Source organism: Equus asinus, chromosome 28 (genome assembly GCF_041296235.1).
Source record: "Equus asinus isolate D_3611 breed Donkey chromosome 28, EquAss-T2T_v2, whole genome shotgun sequence".
NCBI classification, from domain to species: Eukaryota; Metazoa; Chordata; class Mammalia; order Perissodactyla; family Equidae; genus Equus; species Equus asinus.
In genome coordinates this window covers 40,505,078-40,530,962 of record NC_091817.1, presented here as the reverse complement: position 1 = coordinate 40,530,962, position 25,885 = coordinate 40,505,078, and the positions used below count along the sequence as shown (strand labels likewise).

Sequence of the window (25,885 nt, the reverse complement as noted above, 5' to 3'; positions counted from 1 at the left end):
AGATACAATTTTCTCATACTGATTATCAAAAGGTAATTTGATAAGACCTGGAATTTTTATCTTAAAATATTGAATTTAAAGTCTCCATAAAGCAATCAATTGGGGATCTATTAAGTTTCAGGTTACAGTATTAAATAATTAAATTTACTTTTTAGAAATTTGTCTTCCTAAATGTAATACAACACAGAAGACGGTGATTAAGACGTGATTCAAGATATGTCTCAGCTTCCCTTAAATCTCCTTTTGATAATTATATATAAACTTTACAAACAAACAAAAAAAGGAAACAGCAGCTACTATTCTTGGAAATATCATTTCTTCTGTTTTCCTTACTTTGCATAAAACTTTTTCCAAATTTGTTTGTTTGTTTGTTTCTATCATGGCCATTCTGATGTCTTACTGGTGTTTTGCAGGGTTGCTATAGCAAGAGATTGATTTTTTTTCATCAAAATATCTGTCCATGTTTTTGCTGCTTTCTTTCCTATTTTTAGTGCATAAAAAAATTGTTTATTGATTCCAAAGTAAAAAAATGCATAATTTGACTTAATTCCTCACTTCTAAGATTTAGGATGTAATAAACTCTGGATAATCTAAAAGTAGTGTAATCTTATGACTTAGATTAGAATTGTTGAACTTGGAAATCTAAAATGTGCATATGTTTTAGGATCTCTGAGGAGGATGGATGATAATACTTCCCCCTCCCTAAATACACTTTTGAATATTGACTTACAATCACCAAGGCTTTTGAAGAGTTAAGAAACTTGATGATATTTATTTCTTTACAATATTTCTAATAAAAATAAACTAAAACCTTGTTGTACCTTGTTTGGTTGTTTTTCTAAGAAAATGAATTCAGAGTCCATCTGTAGTGGGTTCAATACACAAAATTCATGTCTACTCAGAAAATCAGAATGTAGCTTTGTTTGGAAATAAAGTCTTTTCAGATTTAATTAGTTAAGGATTGAAAGAAGATCCTACTAGATTAGGGTGGGTTCTAAATCCAATGAGAACGTTCTTAGAAGAGGAGAAAAGGCTGCAGAGAAGCCCAGGGAAGAAGGCTGTGTGAAGGTGGAGGCAGAGGTTGCAGTGATGTGTCCATAAGCCAAGACACAGCAAGGATTTGCTACAACCCCCAGAGGCACAGAGAGAAGCTGGGGACAGTCCCTCCCTCAGAGCCCCCAGAAGACACTCACCCTGTCAGCGCCTTCATGTCAGACGTCCAGCCTCCAGAACTGCGGATGGATACATTTCTGGGGCCTGAAGCCGCCCAGTTGGCGGTATTTTGTTCCAGCAGGCCTGGGAAGCTCGCCCACCATCACCTACAGGAAAGAATATTTGTTTACTAATAAAAACCATTTTCTTCATAAAGCCAAATGCCCCTTGGTTCCAGTGTCTCCTGAAATAAGTAATGTAGATTTTTCTACGGTGACTCTGGCAGTTGTGAGGAAGCAGAATCATTTATAGTATTTAGATTAACTTGCTGCTTTCCATTTGCAATTGCAAACAAAACAGCTAATTTGTGGTTGGTTTTATTTGAGGTATAGAGGCTCCTTCTAAATTTCTCTCCAGACTTCGATTTATTTTCTTATATTTTTCTTCAACTGTTCTTCCTTTCTCAAAACAATTGAATTACAAACTCACTGAGAGCAGAAATCATGGCTGTGTGCATTGAGTTGATTACCTGTTGGACTGAACAATTGAAATACCATCCACTGCCTTTTTATCAATCCAAACCCCTGAAATGCGTCACATTGTTCCACTTATCTCTAACCTCCTGAACATTCTACGGGTAACAAAACCATGAAGAGAAACTTTTCCAGGGCTAAGAAAGAGAAAAATAACAATACTTTCTGTGAAGTTTTTAAATGTTGTGAATGCAGGGCAACTTGCTGTCAGGCTCGGTGACCCACGTCTTAAATACTTGCTTTCTCAGATTGAGTTTGCCCTTCATCTTGTCAATCATACCGCCATTATCCTACACAGGATGCAATGCATCCCTGGCAATCTTCTCATCTTTTTACCTCGCCTCTCCAATCTCACACAGCCCTTCCTTTTTATTTAAAGTCATATCAAGTTCACTTTTTTCCTGAAACTCATCTTCAGCAAAAATCGAAGTCATAATTCTCCAGAGAAATAATAATAAAGAATAGATTATGGCCCCAAATTTAATATTTTGAATCGGCTCATTTGTACAGCAGTTATGTAAACACAAGACCGTTTCTTTCTTGACCACTTCATTGTGCTCTGGGCTGAGAGACTGAGTATACAAACGGATGAGAGCCATGACACACATGAGAACAGAACTGACCCGCAGCAACTACCATCTGCGGGAAGCCCGCCTGCAAACCCCCAACATGCAGCAACCAGTCCAGGACGCCTAACAACTACTCTAGCGACTGGCCCAAAATGGCCGGCACTTCATTAATAACTGACAGGCTCCCTAATTTTTGCCCCGACTTCCAACTTAGGACCAGCAGGAGAAAGGCTCACTCCATGCAGCAGCAGGATGCGCCCCTAACCCATCACACAAGATGTCTATTTGGGTTAGCCCAGGGACAGCTTCCCCCAACAGCCTCCAGTCAGGCCACACCTGAAGTCTCTCTTTTCCGCACTGTAAAGCTTTCCTTCTCCGCTGCCTGCCTTTGAGTCTCTGCCAAATGCAAATCATGGTGGCTCTTGCCATAGCAGACTCTGAAGAAATAGCTTCTGCTTGCTCTCATTTGGGTGGTCTGCATTGTTTCCACAGGGTGGTGAGAAGCACTGTTTTCTGCTTGATTGGCACTTGAAAAAGAGGTTTCAGTGTGACTGTTCCAGGAGCAGAAACGTAGATTCTGCTCCTGCTGTGCTCAGGGGCTGGTTCTTCTCAGTAACTTGGGCCTTTGCAATAATTTGTCCTGTTTTTCAACATACTCTGTGCTCATAATCCAACTTTATAAATATCTGTGCAGGGGCAACTTGGTTCCTCGGATGTGGGATGTGTTCTCTAACACGTGATTCATTTTATTAGGTTCTCTCTTATAATACTTTTTATTTTTATTTCTACTCTTCCATGTGGCTTCCAACGTATAAATGCCAGTATGCTATAAACTAAAAGGGAATCGCATAAGGGCTGACTTCTTATTTTCAGTTTGTGCCATGTTTACAAGGAAAACTGAGGAATTATTTCGCATGATCCTCTGTTGTCTTTGCCTTACAGTATACAAATTGATACTTTAAAATTTTTTTAAAAAACCGAAAAATGGTAAGTGCTAATGTTGTAAGGGGAGCTGTAATCCCAGGGAGCAGAGTGAGGGGAAAGTGGCGAGAGGCCGGGACTGTTGGGAAGCAAAGACCACGTAGTGCGCTCCTCAGGTGGCCTCTGCTTCACAAAGAGAAACAGCTGGTCATCAGCCACACAGGACATCGCTGGACTGTGCACAGCAACTCCCGACTTCAGACCAGCACATCAGAGGACGGAAAACATGTATGTCCAGCCTCTTCTCATCTCCTGTCTCTCATTGGTCCAAGTTTGCCCCACTAAGAGTTGACTCCTCCTGGTTTCCAGCTTGTATCACCTGAGCTTTTCAGATCCCCACTGGTGATGATGACGTGGCACAATCTGCCATGGCGCTTCATTCTTGCCCAGCGTGGGGGAAGGAACCAGAGCCTCATGGATCCACCAGGTGGGGGCTGCCTGCCGGAGCTCCTGTGTCTCCCATCCAGTGGTGACACAGGAGTCCTTCCAGATGCCAGCAATGACCCTGGAGGAGGACGAGATCGCCTGTGCTGCAACTAGATGATGTGGCAGTGGCCATGGTTTGGAGGTGGCAGCAAAAGCCAGGACTCTATCCATGAACAAGTAGCCAAAAGCCTAAGATACAAAGAGGCCAAGAGAAATGTGACCCATCTAAGTGCAATATGGAAGACTCTGACCAATGAAGCATCAAAACAGTGAAGCATCTGGAAAAAATAAATAATTCTGCCAAAAGTGGAAATAGAAAGCTATAGTTCCCCAGAATTTCCCTTATCGGAATATACAGCCACCTGTCCTCCCAACAGAGTGAGCAGAACACAGTCATAATGTTTAGTAGCGGTGACCCCACCATTTGTCTTCAGCTGGTGTCAGTACAGAGAAGCGACAGTGAGAATTAAATTAATCCCCCCTGAGATTAAGGATTTAAGTTAGGCTGACCAGGACTAAGACAAAATAGAATATAAGAGAATATAAGACAAAAGAGAATATAAGATCATTTTTATGCCTGAAAGTAGTTAGTTTGAGGGAAAAGATTACTAATGCCTTTGATTATATAAACATTCCTACATACACAAGGAAAGAGCATTAATTTAGGGAAAAGCCATGCTATATGAGATGCCACAATGCTTTCAACTGCTTAACTGCGTAAGAAAATATTAATATCATTTTAATTAATAGGTATTTGTGTTACAAGAACTTAGAAAATTTCCACTGAAAAATGATTACAAATTGTGTGTATGTGTCAGCCTCTGAATTATGAATGAATCCGGTCCTGGGCCACACGTGGTCCTATAAGACTATAATCCTCAAAAGTGGTCCTGGAGCATGTTAATAGGAGCCCATATAGGTGGGACTTAGAGCCAATACATTTGGATATGCAAATACTTGGATATTAGATTACTTTTCCCTCTGTATTTCTGTGATCCCTATAGCAGTAGCACAGCGATGAGCTCCCTGTTTGTGTGCAATACAGTCTCAGATGTGAGAGGACACTGATGCAGCTTGTCCTCCTCCCCAGCTGCCCAGGCAGGGCCCTCCTCTCACTCTCTCACAGGTTGCCTTCTTCACACTACATCATTTACTTAATAGTAAAACATTCCCAGAGACAGGACCACTAGTCAGTCAAGAAGTCAGTCAAGAGCAGTCTTGCGCCTCTGTTAAATCCCCAAGCTGGATGCCAGCACTGATTAATGAATGATTTATTGATTGGCTATGCAACAGGATGTAATGGAAATCACAGTGGACTTGGAGTTCAAAGATGTGGTTTAAAATGCTGAGCGTGCGAGTTTCAGCCCTGTGATGTGGGGAAAGCAATTTTACCTCTCTAAGCATCGGTTTCCTCACTTTCTAAGCATTTAATTTGAGTGTAGAGCCAATTGTTGTAACAAAAGCTCTAAATAGGAGTGGCTTAAACAAGGTAGAAGTTGATTTCCCCTCGGCCTAATGACAGGATCAGAGCAGGTCCAGGCCTGATGTGGTAGCTCTGCTGTGCAGGGAACTCAGGCTCCTTCTTATTGTTCTCCCATCCCCGCTGATGGAGTCGTGCCTACAGGGTGAAAAGTGGCCCATGATCATGTCTGCTGGGTTCACATTCCAGCTGACAGGAGGAAAGAACTGGGGAGTGGAACACATACCTCTCTCTTTTAAGGGCACAGCCAGTGTTGCGCTGGGGGTGGCTAGCACCAGCTCATCAGAGCCGGTTAACTTTTCAGGAATTACATGAGCTGGTTGTTAAACACAGCCTTTATTAAAAATTAAATTACAGGGGGCCGGCCCCATGGCCGAGTGGTTAAGTTCGCACACTCCGCTGCGGCGACCCAGGGTTCAGATCCCGGGCGCGGACATGGCACTGCTCGTCAGGCTACTTTGGGGTGGCGTCCCACATGCCACAACTAGAAGGACCTGCAACTAAGATATACAACTATGTACGGGCGGGGGGTGGTTTGGGGAGATAAAGCAGGAAAAAAAGAAAAGAAGATTGGCAACAGTTGTTAGCTCAGGTGCCAATCTTTAAAAAAAAAATTAAATTACAGAAACTCACAATTAAACAAATTATACTAAAAACAAGTGCAGCAGATACCGAAAACTCAACCCTTCCTAATTATTTCACTATTATCTGTGCTCTTCTGGTCATTTACTCCTATTGTTTATACATGGAAACACTATATACAATATACTACTGCATCTCTTGTTCTGACAGTGAAGAAACTTCCTGTTGGCAGTTGAAGCCAAGCATTGTGGGTGTATTTATGGTACAGAATTGGCAAACACTGCAGTCCAGGCCTTAATTTATTGTTTGTTGATTGTCTAGACCAGGAGCTGGTTAACCAGCCCACAACCTGTTTTGGTTCAATCCTTAAACTAAGAATGAATTTTTTACATTTTCAAGTACAAAAGGAAGAAAGGAGAGAAAATATATGACAGACAGTACATGGCTGCAAAGCCTTAAATATTTACCAGCAGGCCCTTTGCAAGAAATGTTTCCAGAACCTGATGGAGAAAATATTAATAATGCAAATGAGACTGAAAAGCTTCCTTGCTGGCTGTCAGCTGAATGTCACCCTCAGCTTATGGAAGCAGCCTCATTCCTTGTCACGTGGCCCCTTCTAGCTTCAAAGCCAGCAAGGGAGACTACCCCTGAGCTGAAGGAATCCCTCCCACACTGTGAATCTCTCTCACCAGGAAGCGCCCAGTCCCTTGTAAGGGCTCACCCTGGAGTCAGGCCCCCTGAGGATAATCGCCCTCTCTTGAAGGCAGCTGTGTCGCACAGCAGACTCTAAACACGAAGTGAGAGCCCGCCATGTTTATAGGTCCCCCACAATCAAGAGGACGGATTACGCATGGCCTTGAATCACTGGGGTCATCCTAGAATTCTTCCTACTACAAAGGGAGCCTTATAGTTTCTGCCACATCTACCTCTTTCACTTACATTATTATTTTGAGAATTTAATGAGATCAAGGATACATAAAAGCACTTTACTACAATATAGAATCTACAGTGTTAAAAAGTGCTCTATAAAGTTAAAAGTGCTATAAAGTGCTATAAAGCATTGTTATGGACCTCCATGACTTCTCAAATTCACATATCTGAATTTCTGATAACAGAGTTCCTTTCCAATTCTTAGTTCAGAACCCAGGATGGAGGCACATCTTTGACCCTGCTTTGGTTTTGTAACTTCTTCCAAGTCACCCTGAAGAGCTTATTGAGTCCAGCCATAGGATGGGGTCTGGGGACATAGGTAACACAAAATCCCCTCCATGCTCTATCTAGCAAGTTCTCTGCTTACTGAATAATCCTTCCTTTGGTATCCCGAATGCAAGATTTTCCATTCTTCCTTCCTCCCCTCCTCTCCTTCCTTTTCCCCCTGCCTCTCCCCCTCCTCCTCCTCTTCCTCCCTCTTTCCTTCTATTTCTTTCACTAACATACTTAGAAAAGTCTGTAAACAACCAAGCCATCTAGAGTTTAGCAATAGGAAGTTAGCATGTACCTTTAGCCAGTTCCCAGACACTGTTTCTTTGGCCAGAGGCCAAAAGATAATAACAGTTATTAAAAATCCTCTCTGTAATGTGTGTCTGTTGCCCTTGGTGTCCATTCATAAGCTGTTCATAGATTCTGTAAGGAAATGACGGGGAAATGTGACAAATTCTTCTCCGAGCTGAGCCAAGCCTTTCAGCGAGATGCTTCATGTGCATGAACACTAGAATCTGATGCTACTTTCAGCAGAAACAGTGATGACATCTGACTCCAGCTTCTTTTTAAACGAAAGCAGTACTTTAAGCCTTGATGGTTAACACGAACTTACTTCAGGTGCAGAAATAAAGCAATAACCAACAAGCTGTGTTTCTCACGAAGTCTGCAGAAACACTTGGAACCCATGTGCACACAGATGCTCTATAAAGAAAATCCGCAACTGCTATTTCAAATGCCCAGGATGTCGCCTCCACTTTATTTTTTTTTTTTAAAGATTTTATTTTTTTCCTTTTTCTCCCCAAAGCCCCCCGGTACATAGTTGTATATTCTTCGTTGTGGGTCCTTCTAGTTGTGGCATGTGGGACGCTGCCTCAGCGTGGTTTGATGAGCAGTAGCCATGTCCGTGCTCAGGATTCGAACCAATGAAACACTGGGCTGCCTGCAGCGGATTGCGTGAACTTAATCACTGGGCCACGGGGTCAGCCCCTCCACTTTATCTTTTTAACGAGGGTAAAGCCTCCAGCCTTTGTTAAAAACAAGACAAAAGGCCCAAATGGAGTCAGTTATGCTAGGCCCCATGTCAGCAAATCAAGACTTAATTACAGTTTTGGCTCTGCCAGAAATGGAATCTTACACCAGGCCATCAGGAATCACCTGACCAGCTCTAGATACGTAATCTGCCTGACAGAGACCCCTGCCATCCCCTAAAGGAAAGTAACTTTGCAGTAACCAACCCGCTTTTTCGCCTGGTAAAACTTCCTTGTTCCCGCTCCCTTCTGCTTATCAAAATCTTTCATTTTGTACAGCTCCTCGGAGCTCCTTTCTATCTGCTGGATTGGATGCTGCCCAATTCAAATTGATTTTTGTTCAAATAAACTCTTTAAATTTTTCATACACCTCAGTTTATCTTTTAACAGTTCTAGTGCCAGAGAGGGAGCCCAAGGAGACCCCCGACAGCCCCCAGGAGCAAGGAGCAACCAGGTGAGGTACCTGCTGAGGGCCTTGCGCTCGCTGGTTTCTCGCTGCCTCCAGAGTTGCTGGGCACGTCTCTAGCATCCTGGATCCCAGCTCTGTGGCTTTTGCCATTATGAGCTTTAAGACTGAGCGTTTCTTCTTCTAGAGTGGATCCAAAAGGGCCAGGAGTAGAACCGGGTCTGACTTAAAAGCCGGACTGGCTCTGACTTAAGTTGGACCGGAGCCAGGGTGAGGCTTCAGGTGAATAAAATTTTGTTTGAAGTCTGAACAAGCAGGTTAACCTTATCAAAGACAAGATTGAATTACAGTGGCCACAGTGGAGACTTTCAGCCTAGATAAGCTTATCCATTTACCAGGTGCCCTGGAGAAAAAGGGGTCTCAGCCAGACACTCACCATAAAGGATAGAGGGAAAATTATTTTTTCCTCCTCTGCAGTGTCTGGTGACCAGGATGAGACCTACTGGGACTTAAGGTAGGAAGACCTGGGCTTAAATACTAGTTCCATCTTGATTTTAGTTAAGTCGCCATTAGTTTCCTTTACTCACAAAAATAAACGCTGTTGATTACCTAGAATTGATTACTGGGATGATGGCCAAATGAGGATATGAAAATTCTTTGTAATAATAATGGTGGCTACCATCAACAGAGTGCTGATGATGTGCCAAGTCTTGTTTTAAGCACTTTCTATCTATTATCAATTTATTTAACCCTCACAACAACCCTCTACAGATGAGGAAACTAAGGCAGAGAGAAGTTAAGTAACTGGCCTGCAGTCACACAGCTAGCGTGCAGCAGAGCTGGGATTCTGGGTTCTATTCTGTTATCTAGCACGCTCCACCACCTGCCCTCGGGGAGGAATTATTACGCACCTGGAGAGGTTAATGAAGTCACCTGGCCACTCCTTCATCCAGCACATCCAGCTCAGGTGCGCACCTCTCCTCTGGCTCCTCTGCCTGGTTCTCACAGTTTCTCACATTCGTTAGGCATGCCCTTCAGCCTTTTGGCAATGCTGAGCTTCCTCAGGTCCATTCACATTTGAACCTGAGAGATAAAGATGCAAAGTTCTGCGAACAAATTATGGGAACTGAATACCAGGCCTGTGGACAGAGGAGGTAGGCAGGGGAGAAAGGAGCGCTATGGGAGGCAGTGAGTGAAGATACTCACAGCAGCCATCCATCACTTCAGTGTAAAGGGAACTGGCCCTGCCTCAAAGGTCAGTTGAGTTGGGAGAACACAGGGCAAATCAAAAGCCAAAGGACACAGATTTGCTGTTGATCAGGAAAGGCCACCACTGTGAGGGCAGAGTCATTTCTTGATGGAGGCTCCCATAGGGGAGGCAGGCTTCATTCTCCTTCTTAATTCCTGAACTCCCTGGCCAAGGAGAGAGTGGAAACATCTCCTGACAAGCAACAGAGATTGGGGAGAGATGAAAAGACCTTCGGTAACAGCCTGAAATGCACTTCTCGTTTCCAAGGCATTCAGTACCAATAAAGAAATTTCATTAAGAAGGCAGAGTTGGGCTTGGACCTAAGAAGAACATCATAAATGAGCAAGTTCAGTTCTGGAAAAAGAGTTTGAAGGAAGAAGTGTGCGTGTCTGGGGGACTCAGGGTAGATTCTCAATCCAGTTCTATGTGCTCATGGAAAATATAAAGGCCGCCATCTCAGGGACTCCTCCTTGGGAAGTCTGGGAGATAGGAGGGGCCACGGAAACTGAGCCCCAATTTACCACTTATTATTATTGGGTTTTCTTCCCTCATTTTTAAGAATTTCAAATCTACCAAAAAGAACCATACAGTGAACATCTAGATTCAATGACCATTAATGCCTCTTCACATCCACTTCACCCTTCCCCCTCTCTGAATATGCAGCACATGCACACACTGCCCCTCTGTCAAACCATCCAAAAATAGGGGGCAGACATCACGAAACTTGAAACCTACTTCAGCCCTCACCTCCGCAAAACAAGAACATTCTCCAACCAACCATATCGGCAGTGGCAGTACATCTGTTAGAAAATCAACACTAATTCCACAATGCCATCCAGTCTTAAGTCCGTACTTAAATTCCCCAAAGGCCCCCAAAAGGTCCTTTGTAGCTGTTTTCCCCCAGCCTTGATCCAGGCTCCAATCAATTTCCATGAATTGCCTTTGGTCTTTTTGGTCTCTCTCATTCAAGAACAGTTCCTGCAATGTGGTAAGCAGAATAACGGCCCCCAAAGAAATCCACATCCTAATGCACAGAACATGTGAATATGTTATCTTACGTGCTAAATGGACTTTGCAGCTATGATTTAGTTAAGGATCTTGAGTTGGGGGATTATCCTGGAGTGGCTAATGTAATCACAAGGGTCCTGATAAGAGAGAGTCAGGAGAGTGTGAGTCAATGAAGGAGATGTGTTGTGGAAGCAAAGATCAGAGTAAGGTGAGTCAAGGACTTCAAGCAGCCTTGAGAAGCTAGAAAAGGTAAGGAATAGATTCTCTCTGAGAGCATCCAGCAGGAACACAGTCCTGAGGACACCTGGATTTTAGTCCTCCAGAACTGTGAAGTCTTCCAGAACTGAGACTTCTGACCTCCACAATTGTAAGGTAATGAATTTGTATTTTTAGCCACCAAGTTTGTGGTAGTTGTTACCACAGCGATAGGAAACTAATACCTCAGAGCCTCCTCTATTCTTCATGACACGACTCCTCTCAGGAGTCCAGGACAATTGTCCCACAGAACTTCTCACTGTGTCTCTTCCATGTTGATTAAATTGAAGTTAAACATTTTCATCAAGACCCCCACATGGGTGATGATGTGTACCTCCCACTCATTGCACCAAGAGGAACATAGGTCAGACTGTCCCGCTGTTGGTCGTGCTCAACCTGGCCCTCGGTTCAGCAGTAGCACTCCGATCTCCCCACTGTAAAGGCACATGCCCCCTCAGAGTTAATAAATAAGCCGTAGGATAAATCTTTAAGAACACCTGCTCCTCAACAGCCATTCACCAGTGGTGGCAGCATCCATTCACTAATCATCCCTGAATCATTTAGTTCATTGTGGATTACAAAATGGAGATCTTTAAATTCTCTCTCCTTTCTCATTTATTAGCTGTCATCATCTGTAAAAAAGAGCTCTTCCTTTTCCTCTTTCTCCTTTTTATTTTTATCAGTATCTTTATGGACTCTTTTTTTTAAATTTAATGTTACTTGGCTGTTATGTCTCTTTAGTCTCCCCCAGTCTAGAACAGTCCCCTGCCTTCCCCATTACTGCCACTATTTATTAATGCTTGAACCAGCCTCAAACCGACCATTTTTGATGTATCCACTGTAGCAGGGCATAGGATTCACCCCAGCTTTACCAGGAACAGGCTGCAGGATCATGGATAAGTCATATCAGTTACACTCTTCTTGAAATAAAAGCTTGACACGAGACCCTTCAATAAATACAAGTAAAGTAGCAAGTCTGTTGATAACACAGTTTGACAATGTACATGGGAGTTTTCCGTCTATATGTCTTATCCACTAGCTTTAGATTCTACACAAGTGATATTTACCCAGACGAAACAGACTGGGGACGGGGGGGGGGGGGGGGGGAGGGGGCATGTTTCAGGCAGAGGTAACGCCATGAGCAAAGGCAGGGTCGTGGGAGACAGCACTTTGCTGGTACAAGACCTCTAAGTGGGAGTGGGCTGAGGCGGAGACAGATGAGGCCAGGAAGGGAGGTGGGCTGGGGCATGAATGGCCTTGCATCCAGGCCAGGGCATTTAGTGATTTCTGTGACATTCTAAGCCCTGAGACGTTGTACCAGCCTTTGGCTTGCCACTTCACATCAAAGCCCAATATTTATGGATTTCTATCAGGAAAAGCCCAGAGTCTAAATAATGAAGGACATCAAAGGGAGGATGCAGGTAAATGGACTCGTAGTTTTGGTGGCACAGCAGAAGCGTAAAATGCATTCTGGAAGCCCAGTAATTTTGTAGTCTACAAATTTTGAGGCTCTTGCTAGCGGCATTAGAAGAAACTATCCTAATCTAGGTGTCCAGGGGATAAAATCAGCACTTTTGCCTGAGCTAGCGAAGAAATCTGGTTATACCAAGAATTTCCCAGCAATGTCCTTCAGATCCATAAAACATTTTCTGAAATGCAAGACTATGTGATCTCTTCATCCACAAATTGAGATATGTACACAGAGAAGGGAGCAGGGCGCAGAGACTTCTGTGTGTGCCCTGTGTACATGCCCATCCATCTCAGAGTCAGCACCCATTTGAAAAACTACTGCTCCGCTCTTCAGTGCTGCCCTTGTGGCACCAAAGGGATCAAGCTAGATCAGGACATTCGGTGGATCAGGAACCACATGGCCTGCAGATAGTGGCTATAAAGGGGCCGGGAGCATAGCAGATGGCATGGCCCCACCCCCTCCCACACTCTCTAATAAAATAGTGCTGCCTGACAGAAATAAAATGTTGAGCCACATATGTAATTTTAAATTTTCTATTAGCCACATTTGAAAAATTAAGGCAAAAAAGGGCGAAATTAACTTTCATATTTTATTTAATTCAATATATTAAGCATTATAAATATAACTATTCACAAAATATTATCATTTGAACATGTAATCAACATAAAAATCATTAATGATATATTTAAATGTTTTTTCTTGTTCCAAGACTTTGAGGTCCAGTGTGTATATTGCACTTCGGGCACATCTCAATTTGGACCAGCCACCTGCAAGTGCTCAGTAGCCGCATGTGGCCTTTACCGTCATAGTGGATGGCACAGCTCTTACCGATGACCCAGTGTTTTAAAAGTGCAGTTCTCACATTGCTGTTCAACATTCCCCAATACCATTCTCCTGTCCTTTTTCTCTCCCCTTCCAAACCCACAATCCCAACATAATAAAGACGAGAAGCCTAAAAAAGTTCCCTGACTAGAACACAATTCGATCCTTTCCTTTTTGGGGAATATATTTGACAACTGCTCTTACCTAAAAAGCAGATGACACAAGGAGACGTGTGGGAGCAAAGAAGAACCAGCCAAAGTGTAAGCCTTTAGGGGACTTCAGGAATATGGAATAAAGCAATATTTATTTTAGATGGGAGAAGGAAAATAGTTAAGAATAAAACCTATCAGCACAGGGAAACAACAATCATCCTCAGCCTTCAGATCCAAGAAATTTCAGTGGCATTTCACACACGTCCAAAAATACACAGGCGGTCACGGAAAGGGGAGCTATTTTTAGTGTGTTTTCAGGCCTTTTACTAGAACCCAGGGAGACAGAGTGGGTGGGGTCAGTCTGGGAGAGACAATCCCGGGCTCCAGACGCCTCCTCGCACCACACCGTACCCACATGAGGGGCAGTGTAACTTATCGAGGGGTTCAGGGAGGTTTCTGTGAGGAGTGAGGAGTTGGCTAGGCTTATAAGTTTTGCGCGGTTGGTATCACCATCTTGCAAATTTGGCAGTTGGGTTCTGGAGACATTAAGCAATTTGCTGAGGTCACTCAGCCAGTGAGCAGGGAAGCCAAGATTTGAATCCTAGGAGGAAAATGGTAAGTCAGCAGAATATCCAGGCTGTCCCCATTGTGTGACACAGAGAGGATGATGAAGAAGACACTAAAGTTCCGTAAAGATCCCTGGGGGCTGGCCTAAAGCAGGCGGGCAGTGCAGTGGAACAGGGGATCAGAAGCCAGGCCCGTGGTCAGCTGGGCCTAGTGCGAGCTGTGGTACAGGCACTAAAGCTCCCTGGGCCTCCTCTGTGGACTTGGAATGATAATAGCAAGAATGGCCTGAGACTCAACATTTATTGTGGGCTTACTGTACATATTCACTGCCTCAACTTTCCTTATCTCTAGATTGGGAATAAAAAGACTAGTAATGAGAAGAATGAATGATAGGTACCATTCACTGAGTATTTACTGCATGAATATCTCTGTTCTAAGACATACACACAACTTGGTCTTCCTCATCTGTAGTCTGGGAATAACAACAATAATAATAAATTAAATGAACCATTTATTAAACACTTAGATTACAAGCCCCTGTTAAGTGCCTCACACACCTCAGTTTCCCTCACCGATGGATTGGGAATAAAAATGAATCATCATCATGATAAGTGTTAGCGGACATTTACTGAGGGTTTGCTGCGTGCCAGGTCCTGTTCCTGGAATACTGCACAGACTAGACAGACAGGGCCCAAGTGGACTGGGTCCCCAGCAATTCTCCGCTATTATCTCCCTGCCCTCTTCACCTCACTCTGCTCCACCACACTGGCCCCCTCCAGAAGCTCCTCCAACACAAGGAAGCTCAGTCCCACCTCACAGCCTTTGAGCGCCCACTCCCTCTGCCAGGTGCACCTTCTCCAGACACCCACAGTGCTCGCTGCCTCACCTGCCCCCTCACCTCCCTGCTCAGGCACCACTCACTTCCTCAGTGAGACCTTCCCTGACCACGCTAGTTACAACCCAGGGCCTTGTTTCATCCATACATGCTTGGTAAGCGGGGACACCTGGAACTGGACCCCGCCCCCCCGCCCACCCCCCCTACCCCCTCCGCCAGCCAGCCCCTGGAGCAGCTGCCATCCTTCACAGACTTGCGGTCTGAGGAGACGGGAAGAAGGGCACCCCACCTAAGAACACAGTAGGGCAAAGGCCCTGGGATGCCACGGTGCTTAGGAAAGGATGGGAACGCAGCTGTGCGACCAGAACCGAACGTGCGAGGGGAGCCCAGGCAGGCGGACAGGGCCCAGGGGTCCAGGGCGTCAGCAGGAGTCTGGGGGAATGCAGGGACTCTGGGAGGCTGGGATTTGACTCTGAACCCGAGGAGACCGTCAGGACCTCGCGTAAGTTTTTAACATGTTCTCCCCGGCTGTTGCGGGTAAAACAGACGGTTCCGGAACCTGAGATGAGGCCGTGGAGACATAGCGACCTCCTCAACCCCTGCTCATTCACTGAGCGGCTCAGGAACATCTATTGAGCTTCTGCGGGAGCTGGCCAGGAGACTGAGGGTGCCCGGGACCCCTCCCACCTCCCGAGTCCCCTCCTTCTCCCCCCAAACCCCTGTCCTCCCCAAGGAGCTAGGGACGGCCCCCCACCTCCAACCACTCCTGGAGCACAGACTCAGCCCCGGAGGTGGAGGACGGTCCGCGATCATCGCCTTTATTTCTTGGCAGGCCTTGAAGGAAGGTGGGGACCCGCGGGGGTGGGGTGGGGGGGGTCCTTCTGGCCTAGAGGGGGCGTCAGGGCCAGCTCCCCGGCCTCTCCAGGTCGTCCTCGTGGCGGGCGCGGGGGCGCTGGGGGCCAGCCTGCGGAAGTCAGGAGTCAGGCTGCGGGGCGGGGATCCGGAGCGCCCTGGTGGCTGCCCGGCCCCTGTCCCCTTCCCACTGCCCCCCGGGCGCCAAGCTCCCCACACATCCCTCTCAGACGGCCTCCAGGGACACCCCAGCGCCTCGCCTCCACCCCAGGGCTCCACCTCTCCGTGGCCGGCCCCTCCCTCTGCGGTGCCGTTGGTTTGGGCGGGGACGTGCCCCCCGACTTTCTCCAGCTCCGCCTGCAGCCTGCGAGGAAGGGGCACAGGAGAGAGGAGGAAGCAGAGATCAAGTGTGGCGGGGACCGGGAGAAAGCCACTGACACACAGACGGAGGCCGGAGGACGCCAGGGAAGCCGGGGCAGGAGAGAGCCCACTGGCCCCCGAGCCAGCAGTCGTGGGGGGGGACTCTGGGGGCGGTGCTGGGGGCACGTCGGCCCACTCGCTCCTCCCAGCTCCTTCCCTCTCCCCAGGCCTCCCTTCCCCTCTCACCCGTCGTGCATTGCCGGGGTGCCCTGGACCCCAGGAGGCGAGCGCAGCAGCCGTGCCACCTGTTCCAGCTTGGCCCGCGCCAGTCTCTCTGCGGGAGGCCGGGCGTCATGGGCGGGGCCAGGAACTCCGGCAGGCCAGGCCCCGCCCCCTCGCTCCCGGCCCAACGCTGGAGTCTCACCTTCAGTGAGCAGCTGCTCCTTGCTGCTCTGCAAGGCACGGATCTCCCAGGTCAGGCGCTGCTCCAGCATCTGCGAGGAAAGAGAGGAGCCCTGTCCGTCAGTCTGTCCTCCTGGCCCCCTCCTCCTGCGCGCCGCTCCGAAAGTCCTTATCTGAATTAGGTCATTCATATTCATTCATTCATTCAACTATTTATTAACTCAATGTGCAGTGTCTGCTGTGGCTGGGTGCTGATGGAGATGCATTTCTCGCCAATCGCTCCCCATGTCCCCTTGTAACTCTCAGACCTCATCTCTTCCCACTTTCCTCATCCTTTCCCCCACTTTTACTCTTCCTCAAATGCTTCAGGCTCAGTTCTGCCTCAGGGCCTTTGCACTGGCCTTTCCTTCTGCCAGGAACATTTACACCCAGATCCCTGCATGGCTTCCTCCCTCACTTTCTTCGTGTCTGCATTCAGATGTCACCTGTTCAGAGAGGCCTTCCCCATTGACATTACATGATCTATCTACTTATTGTCTAGAATCTGGCTATGCCTCACCACCGCCCCCCCCCTCCCCCCGCCCCTGGCCCGGCCAGCCTGGAGATGGCATGGATTTGCCCCTTTGGTTCCCACTACCTCCTCCTGCCTGAAATGCTGCCAGATGCAGCCAGTGACATTAGTTGAATGAAGGAATGCCCTGACCACTGCTTTTTCAGGGTTCCCACTTGCCACTGCAAGGTGAGCACTCTCAGCGTGAGCAGGAGGAAAGCAGGATCAGCAATGGCTACTGCAAGAGTCTGGACAATAGATACAGGATCTGGGGGAGGGGGGGTGATGGTGAGAGGTAGCCACATTTAAGGTAAAAGCTGAAGGATTCAGTGGGTAGGTGAGAGGAAGAAAGGAGTCAAGGGGACTATCCCACGGAGTTGGGCCTGAGCAGTAGGTGGACCCTCGGCCCGTCAGCGGAGACACTGAGGCCGGGAGAGGAGGGGCTTTGGTTGGAGGTGATGAGGATGACTCACGTGGAACTCCCAGAGGTCCTTGTGCTGACCCATCAGATCTTCCAGCTGTTCTTCCACATGCAACCTAGGGGCAGAAAGAGAGAACACGTGCTCCGACCGACACCCAGCCTGGCCCGGGCTGGGGTTCCTCATGCACAGGCCTTCAGGTCTTTGCTGGAGCTCCCTCTGCTAGGTGCCTCTTTATGGGCTTTATCCTCCAAGCCTAGCTCCTCTGCCAACAAACTCTCCCTGATGCAAGCCCCATTCCCACTCCCCACCCAGGGCCACACGAGGCCCTAGACCCAGGGTTACCCTAGCAGTTACCCCGGCTTCCTCTGTTTCTGACTTTCTGCCATATGAGAGCTATGGATAGAAATTTGATCCGTGCAATCCTGCAACGTGTGCTTCCTGGGAAGGGAAAGATGACCCTCAGCCATGTTCTCTGAATGATCCCCGCTCCCTCCTGCAGGAGAGGAGTCCATTCATAGCCTTCATCATTCTCCTTTCTTCTGTTGATTGAATGTGAAACCTGATGGGCCTCTATTGAGACCATCACCCTGTCCATCCCGTTCCCCATCATACCATGCCTTCCCAAGAAAATTTTGTGAGGGGGGCAGTGGTTTAGTTTCATAGATTTCTAAAGTCCTGGCTTAAAGCCTGGATCTGCTATTCCACTGTGACCCTGGACAAGTTGCTTAAATCCTCTGGGTCTCAGTTTCCTCATATGTAAAATGGTGGTGGTGATGGGAGGGTGACATTAGCCCTTAACTCCTGTAATTGTCATTGTCAGGATTAGGTTGAGAAATGAACATAAAATCCTTATCAGACATGTGTGTGTGGTGTGGTTAAACATACACACACTTAAACTATCCATCATCAGATTTTCCCACACAATTAAAATCATGGTGTACCCGAGTATGAGACTTCTGGCCACAGGAATGTGTTAAGTAAAGGTTCAAAGGATGGAGAGATGGATGGATAGATGGTTGGATGGACAGTTAATTGGATGGGTGAGCGGCTGGCTGGAGAGACGATTGCTAGCCAGAGAAATGATGAGTGGAGAGATGGCTGGATAGAGAAATAGAGGAAGCACTGCTGGAAGGAAGGAAAGATGTCTGGATGGCTGGCTGGGTGAAGAAATTAACAGACAGATGGACAGATGAGTGGAAAGACAGAGAGAGGATAAATGAATGATTACACGGACAATGATTAGATGGAAGGCTGGAGAGATAATGTCTGGCTGGCTGGCTGGCTGAAGGGTTGGAGAGTAGAACAGATGTATGTATGGATGGACAGGTGGGTGAGTGGGTGGACAGGTGGATAAATGGATGGGTGGGTAAATGGATGACTAAATGAGTGGACAGATAAACACATGAATGGATGGCAAAAGAGCTGGATAATCAATAGGGGAAGACAGAATAATACCAGTGGATGAAATTTGATAAAGAAACTAGCAATGAATTATTAAACGAGTCAGTTAATCTTAACACCACCACCTAATATGAGAGATGAGCAGAGAATTCTCTTGTGTAGTTACTCCATTTTATAGAAAGGGAAAATGGGGAGTTTGTGTCCAAGATTTATTTTCCCTAGCTCTTGCTCCCTCCTCCTTCAGGCTGGGAAATAAAGTGGGGACGAGCTGGGCAGGACGTCCTACCTCTGAGCTTCACTTTCCTTGCTTTGGCAGTGCAGCTGGAGGATCCTCAGTGCCTCTGTGGGGAGAGGAACCAAGGGTGCCCTGTGAGAGTTCTTGGGGAGTCAGGGTTGGGTGGAGGTAATGGGCCCCACATCACATCAGGCATTGGAGGGCCCTGAAAGGACTTTAGTGTTAACTCCAAGTGAGGTGGCAGCCAGGGGAGAGATCTGAGCTGAGGGGGAAGCACCCGGACTCAGGTTTCCACGGGATTCCTCTGGCTGTTCTGGGGACTGTGGGCTTTTGTGGAGGGATGGGGTAGAATAATGAAGACAGAACAGCTGGTAAATACCTTGCTTTTTGCTCAAGACCTCCTCCAGGTGCACTTTCTCTCCATTCACTGGAAAACAGAGTGACACTTTGAGCCTCCAGGGCACATCCTGTGCCCCCAATGCAACCTCATGCCAAGGGCATGCCCACTGTCACACAGGAGGTATGGTACAGCCCCAGCGGAGGGGAGGTATCTTCTTGCCACCCTACACCTATCTCCTACTGGGGACCATCCTGATCCAGCTTCTCCCCCTCGGTGCCCACATTCCCTGCAAATGCTAAAGGAGTGAAGACTCTGCAGAATGCACAAGCTTTATACTGATGGGAGAAATGACTAGAAATAAATAAATACACCATGTCAAGTGGAAATAAAGGCTGTAAAGAAACAAATCAAGCCCTGGAGGGAGAGTGACAGAGAGAAGGTCATATCAATTTTTAGGTGGGACCAGCAAGGTAGACCTGTTAGGCGGAAGCTTGAGCTGACAGCTGAAAGATGACTTGAGATAGCAAGAGGCAATCTGGCTTCTGCAGGGTAAGAGCACTGTAGGTGGAGGGAACAGCCCATGCAAAGACCCCGAGGCATGCACAGGAATATCAGCAATGGTCATGGGATCTCTGGATCCCTCTTTTGGTCTCACTTACAGGAGTCCAATTCCCTGTGCAGGGCCTCCCAGAGAGCTTGGGCTTCCCCCAGTTCCTCACTGGACTTCTTCTTTGCTGGACCAAAGAAGGGAAGAAGACAGTGTATGAGCACAGCCTCTATGCTTGCTATTCTCTCGCAGACCATGACATTGCACACCCATCTTCAAACAACCTGGAGGGGCCTGGGTTTTATAGATGAGGAAGCGGAGGCATTCAGAGTCCAGGTCCTTCCTGGCCAGCTGGCCAGCCAAGGTCCCGGAGTTTACCTTGCTGAAGCTCATTAATCCGGTTAATCAGGTCTTCAATCTGTGGCTCCAGACTTCCCTCTGCAGAAAGAAAGAAAGATTGAGCCAGAGAAGACAGATGCCTGGTTGTCCAAGGCAGATGGAGGGTGTGGGTGTTGGCACTGTGCCTCTGCTGTTACCAATCAATATGCATTTATTGAGTGCCTGCTGTGTGCTGGGCCCTTTCCGGGCTTGCATTCCAAGTGGGAGGGTTGGACATTGAACAAAGATGTACGATATGCATGCAGGTAGCAGTAATGACTGTGAAGGGGTTGAAGAGTGCAAGGGTCAAAAGTGCTTCTTGAGCCGTGGGAAGGGCCGGAGGAAGTGGGGGAAGGCAGCCCTGCAGTTCTGTGGGGGTGGGGAGTCTGGAGGGGAGCCATGCCAGCTTGAGGGACAACAAGTCAAAGCTCCTGCAGTGGGAGTGAGCAAGGCACACGCCCAAAGTAATGGCTGAGGGGCCAGTGTGGTGGCTGTGAGTTTGTGAGCAAGCGGAGAGAAGCAGGAGGCAAGGGGGGGATGTGGTGGTGGCAGGTCACACAGGGCCTCCTGGGACATGATGGAAGCTGCCAGATATAAATCTGAGTGTAGGGGAGCCAATGAAGACCTCCCGCCTGCCCCACCTTGTTAGAAGCCTGGCAGGGCGGGTTGTCACTTCTGCCCAGCTGGAATCTGGTATTGGCCACATTTGAGAAACGGGGCAAATTCTGCTTCCATTTTGTGGGTGGCAGCTTTCAAGTTCTCCAGTGACAGGGAGATTGCTGTCTCTTTAGAAGGCTTCTCTAACATCTCACAGCCCCAAGTTCAGGGCTCCGTCTGAAGAAGCCCTCCTCCTCAGCCCTCGCTGGCCTCAAGGTCGGCAGCATGGAGTTGGGGCAAGAAGCTTCCCTACCCTTGCTGGGTCTCACTACCAACCCCAGACACTCTTGAGCTGATACGTTCAAGCCCTTGGTTTTCCGAGGCCACCAACTCGAGCTCCTGTGACATCTGGGAGAGCGGGTGCTGCAACAGATCCCGGGGGGTCTTTGCTTTACTGGAGATGGTCAGAGTCACTCTGCATTTCAAGTCTGGTAATTTCTCTACCTAATTTTAGCCCAGGCAGCAGCCCCCACGCACTTCTGCAGGTGGCCACAGGGTAGGGGGAAGCAGGTGTTTCCTTTTATTTGGAACAGATAAACGGATGGTAAAATTTAACCTGGGAAGGGTCTGGGGGTGGGGTCTGACCTCAAACCCAACCAGCAATGTGCTGTAGCCCTGATGTAGGCTGGCTCACAGGCCCTCTCAACAAGCCAAGCAAGGTGCAAAGCCATTTGCATTGCCATTTTCCATTTGCATATACAAAGGGCAGACAAAGAATATACACCCACGAGTGTATTTAAAAATAAATCTCTGGAAAAATACCTAAGAATTTAAAAATAGTTGCTGCTAGCCTGTTGGTCAGGGAAATGGATGGCTAGTGTGTGTGTGTGTGTGTGTGTGTGTGTGTGTGTGTAAGAGGGTAGAGTTTTCCTTCCTCTTATACTTGAATTTTGAAGCTGCATTTTTGGTTCAAAGAATTAAATTGTCTAAGAGGGAGAAAGTGTGGTGGGATCACTTCCCAAGGGTGTGAGTTGAGGGGCTGGGTTTGCACCACATGCCTGACTCCAAACCCCAGACCAAGCCTCAGACACAAGGAGACACGTGACCTTTCTGCAGCTTTTTCACCATTGCCAGCAAGTCTTCAGTCTTCTTCGAAGACCTGGTCTGCCCTGTGGAGATGAAAACAAGAATTACAGGATCCCGGGAGAGTCACAGGGACTGGGGAAAGGTCCAAGCCTATCTGGAAATGGAGAAAGAAAGTCCCAGTGGGTTCTGCAGACCCCTCTGGGCTGGAACGGAGGAGAGGCTGAGGGGCAGGTTTCCAGCCAGAGTGGGGACCCTGCAGGACCCTGTCCCTGTGCCTGCAGTTTGTGGTGTGTGCTGGATAAATCAGCTCAGGGTCAGCTTCTCCCCAAGAGGTCAAAGGACACCACAGACATCCCCTTAATGAAACTCAGGGATGACAGAAGGGGGTGCACTTTTGCTGCTGCTGCTGCTATTCAAAATTAGCATCAAGTTCTAAGCAATGCAAGAGGGCCGAAAGATTTCATATGAATTTCTTTAAAATCAGTATAGACCATGATTTGCAAATTCTTAAAGAACTCATGGATCCAGGAAATAGTTATTAATGATTGCTAATATCAAAAACAGAGAACCAAATACCATAGTCCCTGATGGAAGAACATAATATCACCTATGAAGGACCCTTGCCAACAACAAAAAGAATCTTATTAGGTTTCTATGTCTAAATACCGATTCAGGGGAAATATAAGGGGCAGAGGAATATGTTAAATGACATCATGGGAATGCAATCAGCATCATCCAGACTCTGGGAAACTCCACAGGACAATCTTGTGTCTTCAACAAATAAGTTGCAAAGAAGAAAAAGAGGGAGAGGGGAAACTATAGAATAAAAGAGACATGAGACATACATCAATTGACGGTAATGAATAGACCTTATTTGCATCCTGATTCAATCACTTTTCACCATATATAATTCTATTTTTAACATGAGCCTGTGTTACCTTTAAAATTATATGTATAATCCGACAATGTATACTGGTGATATTTTTATTCTTTTTAGTGGCTGCATAGTGGGCCACTGAATGGATATACGGTAATGTAAGATTAACAATCATAACTAATCTTAGATCATTACTATCATCCATTACGCAGAACATACGTGGTCTCCCTTGATTGTCCCCATATGTCATTTCAGCCAGCTTTTGAACCATTTCTGCTAAAGATCTATCTGTGTTTTCCTCCCCACTGCATTCCTAGTCCTAGTCAAGGGGTAAGATCATGGGTGATCGGTAAATCTTTTCAATAATCAATCTAACATCTGATAAAATTCTTCAAAAATCCACATTACAAAACAAAACAGCCTGTAGAGCATAAGCCCCCTTTTTGAACATTTTATTTTGAAATAATTTCAGCCGTACACAAAGGTTGTAGAAATAGACCATAGTGCTCCTATTTGCTCTTGTATCAGATTTCCCATTTGGGAGCGTTTCTGTCCCATAAATTGCACGCATCATTATTCCTTAGCAGTCCACTGTATATTTCCAATATACAAAGGGACTCTACCAGGTAACCACAATATAATCATCAAAACCGGGATGTTAATATTTATTAATATTAATATATCATCCTCAAATGCCATTCAAATTTTTCCATTTTAAAATTATATAGAACTACTTACATTTTCCCAAAAAACAAAAGTCACAAAAACGCCTCAACCTGTGTGCAGCCCGCCAAATCCAAGTCCCTTGTTTGGGTCATCTGGTAGGTCTTTAGCCTCCATTTTTCTGTGCTACATACACAGGGCTAGAGTTGACAGTGCCCCCTCCTTTTTGTTTTTTTAATCCCAACTTGCTTTTCTCTCATAAAAATAGGATCTCTTTTGGAGCTCATTCTATGTCAATAAATCATGATCTTATCCTTTTAAAAATTAATTTTTCATCATTTTAAATTAAGTTAGAATTTAACTATTTTTTCCTGCCACTTAAAAAAAAAGCCCACCACGTGGGCATTCCACAATAGGCATGGCTATACCTCAATGCAGCTATTTCTGTGATTGCTCCTCGTGTTTTCCTTCCATCAACAACACTCCAATGACCCTTCCTGGTCCACAGGTCTGTGTAGTCCTCCTATGATTACCAAGCACGGTGACTGAAGACATGGAGTAGCATTTGAGATGCTAAACATATTCTGCCTCCAGCAAAGCCTTTACTGGTCAGTTCTCCCAGGGAGGCAAGAGACGGCCTTTTTGCCCACAGAGTAATCAATATTAGATATTATTTCTCCCTTTATAAAGCCAATTTTGATGGGCTGGAAATGGTAACTTGACATGCTTTTATATTTTCTCCATTGCTGGTGAAATTAATAACTTCACTTTTGATGAATTTGAAAGATTGATATTAACATAGTTTTTTAGCACAGTGTCAGCTATAGTAAGTGCTTAATAAATGAGATCTATTTGCATCTATCTTATTTTTGTCTGTCCTTTGTTGAAAGCTGGCATTCAATGTGTGGTCCTAATCTAAGAGAGCTCTTGGTTTTAAGTTATTTCATTATTCACACAATAAAAAAAAAAAATCATGGAGCACCCACTATGTGCCAAGCAGGCATTGTTTTAGGAGCTGGGGAAACAGCAGTAAATGGTTCTCATGGAGCTCACATCCTAGGACAGACAATAAACAAGCAAGTCATTATTATTGTTGATGTCTGCATAGATAGGTCTGGGAAAATGCCATCCAACGCGTTTATTAATATAGCAGTTGAAAGAGTCTGTAGGAAGAGGGGTTAGAGATTGATGAAAGGAGGGCAGAAAGTCAACAACTGTTGAAACAGTAATGGGGAGACGGGCGTTCATCATTCTGTTTTCTGTACTTTGGTACATTTTGAAAATTTCTAATTAAAAAATGCTAGTGGCATAGTGGTGGCTCATTGTCTTGGAAGGTTTTCTTCTTTTGACTAGACTGCAGTTTCCAATTGTCTCCAGGATGATTTTATTTTTTCCCCTCTCACTAGGGGTTGGGGGACTATTATCCACAAAATGCCCTGGAGAAAAGAAACTGTGGAAGCGGCCGTTCTCAGTAAAACTGAAGAGTCCATGCACAGTGTGGTATGGGCCAGGTGTGAAATGATGATATTGGGCAATCACTGTTCACTTTCTTAGATGTGGCAGCAGCACGGTGATTTTTAAGAGCACATCCAACTCTTTTCTCCGTTGAGATGCAAACTGAAGTACTGAGTCTATTGTTTACTTTAAAATACTTACCCCATATATCCAATAAAGCTGACAAGAGTTAATCTAGATGAGAATATTCATGTTATTTTTCTCCACTTTGTTGAACAGTATCTTTTTTTATAAAAGGCTTACAATTTTACCTTTTTTTTTTTTAGTACTGCTATCAATATTTCATTACTGTAATGGGACGAAGGCTCCCTCCCTTCTGCCCCAGGGGAGAGGCCCGCCTGCCCTCGCTACCTTCAGCCTCCTCAGACTCCTCCGCGACTTCCAGTGGCTCCACTTTCAAAGGCTCCACCTTGCCCGCCATTTTCCAACGCGAGGCTTGCACGGGTGCGCCTTGTAACATGATTGGTTAAAAAAAAAACCACGCGAGGGCGAAAGGCCCTGCAACGCGCATGCGTGCAGTGCGCGTTTACCCATCAGTAGACCAGGGTGAGGAGCCATGGTCCAGGTAAACAGCGCGCCAGGTCCCTGACCAACAGTTAGTGCGCATGCGTACACCACGAGCGAAAAGGAGGGCAGAATTAGGGTCTTAGTCGGTTGGAGAGTGTTGTGCACACACATACAAAACTGTAGGGAGGTCTCTCCCTCTCCAGGTTGCCTGTGTTGTGCAAGTTGTGCAAGGCTGGGACAAACGTGCATGTGCTCTGTAGTGGTGCACAAGAGTTTGAGTTCCTTTCTGTTCACACACTGAACAGCCTATGCGAGGTTAGTTATCTCCATTTCACGGATGAGGAGAATGAGCCTTAGAAGCCAAGTGCACATCCTGTGTAGAAATTCTGGATTTAAGCCACTGGGGGAAGTCAGGGACTTTGTCCTGGTTTACATAG

At 46.4% G+C, this 25,885-nt stretch overlaps 1 protein-coding gene across 1 annotated transcript; it reads right to left on the bottom strand.

Moving 5' to 3' along the window:
• Nucleotides 1-12,054: 12,054 nt before the first annotated feature.
• Nucleotides 12,055-25,401, bottom strand: SYCE1L (synaptonemal complex central element protein 1 like). The gene is made up of 11 exons (XM_070500799.1): nt 25,293-25,401; nt 21,907-21,969; nt 20,204-20,263; nt 19,938-20,012; nt 19,318-19,365; nt 18,990-19,044; nt 17,354-17,417; nt 16,353-16,422; nt 16,175-16,262; nt 15,471-15,932; nt 12,055-13,915 (listed from the first exon to the last, which is right to left on the bottom strand). Exons 1-11 carry the CDS (start codon nt 25,399-25,401, stop codon nt 13,882-13,884), a joined length of 1,128 nt encoding a protein of 375 aa, XP_070356900.1. The 3' UTR covers nt 12,055-13,881.
• Nucleotides 25,402-25,885: the final 484 nt, after the last annotated feature.

Coding starts and splice junctions, on each gene's coding strand:
- SYCE1L (XM_070500799.1), bottom strand. CDS start 25,401: ATGTTACAAGGCGCACCCGTGCAAGCCTCGCGTTGGAAAATGGCGGGC. Junction 20,013..20,203: donor GATTAATGAGCTTCAGCAAG/GTAAACTCCGGG, acceptor TCTTTGGTCCAG/CAAAGAAGAAGTCCAGTGAG. Junction 13,916..15,470: donor TGCTCCAGGAGTGGTTGGAG/GTGGGGGGCCGT, acceptor TTTTCCTCCTAG/GATTCAAATCTTGGCTTCCC.